The following is a 6,376-nucleotide window of genomic DNA, read 5'->3' on the forward strand; positions in this document are numbered from 1 at the left end:
CCTAGGAGGAGCAGACCCACAATTGATTCTTCCCATCCATGAGCATGGAATAACTTTCCATTTCTTTTAACAAAGTCTCATAGTTTTCTTTGTATGGGCTCTTCACATCCTTCGTTAAGTTTACTAACTAGGTATTTAACTTTTATTTCTTTGGTGTGGTTGCAAATTGGATCATTTGCTAACTTTTTCATCCTCTAACTATTGTTTATATATAGGAAGGCAGCTGATATGTTTGTGTTTCTATCCTTCCACATTTACTGAACTGGTTTATTGTTTCAGTTAGATCCAAAATCCATGTATCCTGAAAACCCTAAAAATTGGATATAAATGGAACTCATCCTAAATAAACACTATTCATAGGCATTTATTTCTGAAAACATCCATCTGAATATTGGTTTATTATTCCCACAATATTATATGCAAGAAAACAGACTTTAGGCTATCTTTTTAAAAAATAAATTAAGAAAGCAGTTGAATCTTGGTAATCTTTTGTGTATTATGTATGAAGGGACACATGCCCTATGTATGCTAAATTTATTTTTTTTAAGATTCATTTAGGGCCTCCCCGGTGGCGCAGTGGTTGAGCACTGGGTTGTGAAGCTTCCCACAGCTTCTGTGGCGCCAGTTCGATCCCCGGCTGCTCCCCGGCCACCGGAGGAGGGTCCCACATGGCGCGCAGACTTCTCCTGCAACACCCGCTGCTCCCCTCAGCAGTGTACTTTGGTCCTTCTGCCTTCTCTGCTCCCTTCTCTGGCTCTGGTGAATTCTCTCACCCTCCTGCGCTTCTGACTATACCCAGTGCTTGTATAAACAAACAAACAAACAAACCAATAAATAAATAACTTAAAAAAAGATTAATTTATTTATTAATAAATAAAAAGTACTGGGTACAATCAGAAGCGTGGGTGGGTAAGAAAATTTACCAGAGCCAGAGCGGGGAACAGAACAGGCAGACTGACGAAATACACTGCTAAGGGGAGCAGCGGTTATGGCAGGAGAGGTCTGTCATGCCATGTGGGACCCTCGCTGCTGGCTGGGGATTGAACCGGCACTGCAGAGGCTGCGGGCAGCTTCACAGCCCAGTGCTCAACCTCTGTGCCACCAGGGAGTACCCTATGCTAAATTTCTTATTGCTGCTCTAAATCAGTAATTTTGCATTATATTTTATAATGCATCATAGCTCCATTATTCACTTTAAAATGTAAATTAATTTTAATATAAAGCTATTAAAGGAGACACTCCCATTAAATTCTCTCCACTTCTTTTTTTTTAAAGATTTATTTATTTATACAATAACCAGGGTACAGGCCAGACACATGGGAGGGTGAGAGGATTCACCTGAGACAGAGCGGGGAACAGAACAGGCAGACTGACGAAATACACTGCTGAGGGGAGCAGCGGGTGCAGCAGGAGAGGTCTGCTGCGCCATGTAGGATTCTTGACAGCCAGCCGGGATCGAACCTGCGCTGCAGAGGCTGTGGACAGCTTCACAGTGTGGCGCTCAACCGCTTGCGCCACCAGGGAGGCCCTCCATTTCTTTTGAGTTTAGCTTTTAATTTTTTAAATTGAAGTAATGTTGCATTATAACGTTATATATATTTCTGCTACACATGATTATTAATCCACATGAGTGTATGAGACATTTAGTTCACGACTGTAAGTTCAAATTTATTTTTCATTATAGCATTGTCCTCTGTTTCTAACTTAACTACCTCCCTTCCCCAATCGTTCTGTTAGCCACTAATTTTTCTTATGTAGTCCAAAAATATATATATTTTTAATGGACATGATCTGTTAATTTGTTTCCTTTATCACATATGAGTGAAATTGTATGGTATTTGACTTTCTCTCTTTGGCTTATTTCAGTAAGGGAAATTCTGTTGTTTCTCTTCTGTTGTTCCAAATGGTACAATTTCATCTTTTTAATATCCAAATAGTATTCCATTATATACATATACCACATTTTTTTGTCCAGTTGTCTATCACTTGGATTTATTCTACCTCTTGACTATTGTAAATACCATTGCAGTGAACATGGGTGACACATACCTCTTTGAATTAGTGTTTATGGGTGTACTTTGAGCTGAACAATTGGATCACAGGGAACTTACATTCTTCAAATTTTGAGGGATTTCCACATTGCTTCCATGACAGATGCACACGTTTCCCTTCCACCAACATGACATAAATGTTTCCTCTTCCGGCCTGGGGCCCTGTGAGCTCAGTGACCAGCACAGGAAAGGAAATCTCCACCCTCTACCAGAGTGGGGAAATCAGAGTTTTCAGGGGATCCCAAATGGCTTCATAATGGATTCCAGAGAAGAGCAAAAGATGGGTGGACAGAGAACACAGCACTTCTTTGCAAAGTGTCAATCAGACTGGCAGCATTTGCAACCTGGGTCCTTCAGTGGACAGTAGTGCTGGTGGCTGTGGTGGTCATTGTCTGTGGTCATCGCCTGTGGCCACAGCTATGCAATGGACACGCAGCCCACATAGGTATCCCTTCACATCCAGGCCAGCTGAGTCCAGAGATGGAACCCTGTGGACTAGACCCAGCTTCTGTCACAAGGAGACCCTATCCATGGCAGGAGGTACCAGATGGAGGTCGGGAGGGAGGTGAGAACAACTGAAGACCAATTGGCACTTCTGTGGAGAGAGGGAAGGGGGTGGAGGTGACAGAGTTCACTTCTCAACAAACTGAGACAACATTTAATTCCCAGACCCATGACTGCCTCCACCTCAAGCCAAGGAAATCTAGAAGAGAAACAATCAACCTAACCCACAGAACCCCAGCTATACACCTGGAAATGAGGTGACATAAATACTTTGAAATCAAGGAACATCTGAGCACAAGAAGGATAAAATAAGTAGCAGAACAGAAGTTCTGATTCATAAAGACAGGAGAGAGAAGCAGAGGAGTCTCCGTGAAGTCAATGAAACTATATTAAATACACTGGTGAGTTATGGGAGGTGACTCAGGGCAGACAGGCAGCTGCGAGGCAGTCGAAAGAAGATAAAAGAACATGGGAGCATCTCACCAAAGAGATGGACAGTATTGAGAGAACACAAAAGAGTCTCTGCATGTTCCCAAAGATAGATATAGAAAGTGTTTTAAATAGAATTAAAATGCAAACAAAATAAATTCGGAAATGAGGATCCAATTCTATAAATCACCCAATAAGGAAAACAGAGAGAAATAGACACAGACAAAGGAAAAATAAGGAAATGCTGCCAAAAATCCCAGCCTCAGTAAGAAGTGGACACATAACGACAGTGGATAATCCAGAAGGTGAAGAGAGGAGGGACACTTTTCAAAAAAAATCATACCTGAGAATTTTCCAACCTAGGAGTGAAATAAGCACAAATATCCAGAAAGTATACATAACACCCAAATTTCAAAGTGAAAATGACATACACCCTGATACCTCACTGTCAAAGTATAAAAAATGAGAAAAAAGAGAAGAATTTACAGTGTCCTATAGAAAAAAGAATTTGCAGACATTCTACGGAGGCTTCCTCAGACTTTTCCTCAGTCACCCTCCAGGAAAGGAGAGCAAGTAAGTGCTCTGTCCTATAGAATTATTCCATTATGAATGTGAATAAAAGCTTCCCCAGAGAAGCCAATGGAGGTTATCACGTTCAGGGAGTACATTCAGGTGAGGCTTTTATGCCTCACCATAAAAGCCAACAAGGGTTCTTCTATAAGAAAGAAAAAATGAAATGCAAAACCCTGAGAAAAATGACATGAACAGGAGAATTATGGGTCAACAACAAAGCACTGAAAGAAAAACATAAAGGAGAAAAGTAGACACAGCTGAGTATTAGCCCTGGACACTCATGGATACTGAGATATGACAAGAATTTTCTGCAGATGATCATTAAATTACTTGTTTTTACTCCATTTCTTCTATTGTTTTCTAAGTCCCCAATTTCCTGTTTTAAACATTTTAGTAAAGAAAAATTCACACGGACTGTGTTTTTCTTAATACTGAAGAAGTATTCAGACCAATAAAAATAATTAAGGAAGGCCTCCTTGGTGGCACAAGGGGTTAAGCACAGCCCTGTGAAGCAATCCGCAGCCTCTACAACATGAGTTCGATCCTGGCTGGCCATGGAGGAACCCACATGGTGAAAACCTCTCCTGTCTCGCCCGCTGCTCCCCTCAGCAGCATATTTTGTCAGTCTGCCTGTTCTGTTTCCCGCTCTGTCTCTGGTGAATCCTCTCATGCCCCACATCTCTGGCCTGTACCCCAACTCTTGTATGCATAAATAAATAAATCTTAAAAAAATGAAATATTTTTTAAAAAATAATTAAGGAAATACAGAAAACATATTAATAATGTATGAAAGAGTGATATCAAACTCTGTTCCTAAGACAAACCGCAGATTATCTCTGACTAAGTGAGGACAGGATCATGACTTAGTCCATGGACTGTGAGCCCTGCTGCTCCCGACCAGACAATCTGAGGAAGCAGCCCCCATCACGTTGGGGTTGCTCTGCAGCTGAAGAGCCTCCCCAGGGCCTGCTTTATGTCCATGTTTCTGAGACTGTAGATGAAGGGGTTCAGCATGGTTGTGACCACCGTGTACATCACTGAGGCTGTTGCACTGTCCCTCGAGTCGTGGGTAGCGGCAGAGCTGAGGTACACGCCGAGCCCTGTCCCGTAGAACAGGGAGACCACGGAGAGGTGAGACCTGCAGGTGGAGAAGGCTTTGTACCTGCCACTCGCTGAGGAGATTTTCAAAACAGAGGACGCAATCTTAGAGTAGGAGAAAAGGATGCCACTGAAAGGAATGATTGCCAGAACCCCCACTGTTATATATATCACCAGCTCATTGAGGAAAGTGTCAGAACAGGGAAGCTGGATCACCTGGTTCAGTTCACAGAAGAAGTGAGGGATTTGCAGCTGTGAGCAAAATAACAGTCGCAAAACCATTAAGCTGTGTAATAGAGAATTCAGAAGACTTAACACCCAGCATGCAAGAAGCAGGAGGCCACAGAACTGGGGGTTCATGATGACCATGTAGTGCAGGGGATGGCAGATGGCCACAAACCGGTCGTAGGCCATGGCTGTCAGGAGGGAGGTGTCCACTCCTGCAAAGAGTAAGAAGAAAAACACCTGGCTGAGACAGCCCGCGTAGGTGATGGCTTTGTTCCGTGTCTGGATGTTCAGCAGCATCTTGGGGACGGTGGTGGAGGTGAAGCAGATGTCGGCAAAGGACAGGTTGGAGAGGAAGAAGTACATGGGGGTGTGCAGGTGAGGGTCAGTGACGATGGCCAGGATGATGAGGAGATTCCCAGTGAACGTGGCCAAATACATGGACAAGAATGACCAGAAGAGGAGGGGCTGCAGCGAGGCCTGTTCTGAAAGCCCCAGGAGGGTGAACGCTGTGGCGTGGGTTTGGTTTCTTGGTGCCAGGTCGCTGGTGAGCCTGGGGATGGAGACAGAAGTGATGTAAACTTAACCACAGAAGTGATGTAAACTTAACCACAGCAGAGCAATCAAGGAATGAGTTTATCGCCACATCCTCACCAACATTTGTTGTTGCTAGTTTTTTTAATAAGTGCCTCACTGTTATAAGATGGTGACTCATTGTGGTTTGATTTGCATTTCCCTAATTAGGAGTGATGTTGAACATTTTTTCATATGCATGCTGGCTATTTGCATTTCCTCTTTGGCGAAGTGTGTTTTTTGCTCTTCTGCCCATTTTTTTTAAAGATTTATTTATTTATACAAGCACTGGGTACAGTCAGAAGCGTGGGAGGGTAAGAGAATTCACCAGAGCCAGAGCGGGGAACAGAATAGGCAGACTGACGAAATACACTGCTGAGGGAAGCAGTGGGCGAGACAGGAGAGGTCTGCTGTGCCTTATGGGTAGCTCCCTGGCCAGGGATCAAACTTGTGCTGAGGTGGACATGGGTAGCTTGACAGTGTTGTGCTTAACCCCCTGCACCATCAGGGAGGCCCATGTTACCTGAAATTTTCAAGGCTATTCATGACTCACCTTCTCTTGACACTGAAAATAATTAGCCATTCTTTCATCTAATTCAAACATTTTTCCAAGTCAAAATTTTCTTTGAAAATGTCCTAATATTTTCTTTTTAATACATCGGATCAATTACATTATCCAAATATCATTGGAATCATGGAGAAAAAGCAGTGAGACTGACATTAAAAATTTTAGCCCTAAGGCCTTGCTAGTGTCCTAGGGGTTAAATCTCAGAGCTACCACCAGGGCTGCCTGAGTTTGATCCCCAGCCAAGGAGCTGACCCACAGTTGCAGCAGAGCTCTCCTTTCTCCCACTGCTCCCCGAAGCAGTGGATTTCAGTAGCTCAACATGTCTTGCTCCCCATTCTTGTCTCTAGTGAGTCCT

At 43.3% G+C, this 6,376-nt stretch overlaps 1 protein-coding gene across 1 annotated transcript; it reads right to left on the minus strand.

Annotated features, from left to right (window-relative positions):
* Positions 1-4,481: 4,481 nt before the first annotated feature.
* On the minus strand, positions 4,482-5,999 carry LOC311176125 (olfactory receptor 7A10-like; the record flags this gene model as incomplete). The annotated part of the gene is made up of 2 exons (XM_084241446.1): positions 4,482-5,433; positions 5,977-5,999. The coding sequence occupies 2 exons, from the start codon at positions 5,997-5,999 to the stop codon at positions 4,482-4,484; spliced, it is 975 nt and encodes a 324-aa protein (XP_084097572.1).
* Positions 6,000-6,376: the final 377 nt, after the last annotated feature.

This window comes from Talpa europaea, assembly GCF_964194135.1.
Source record: "Talpa europaea genome assembly, chromosome: 8".
In the NCBI taxonomy this organism is placed as follows: domain Eukaryota; kingdom Metazoa; phylum Chordata; class Mammalia; order Eulipotyphla; family Talpidae; genus Talpa; species Talpa europaea.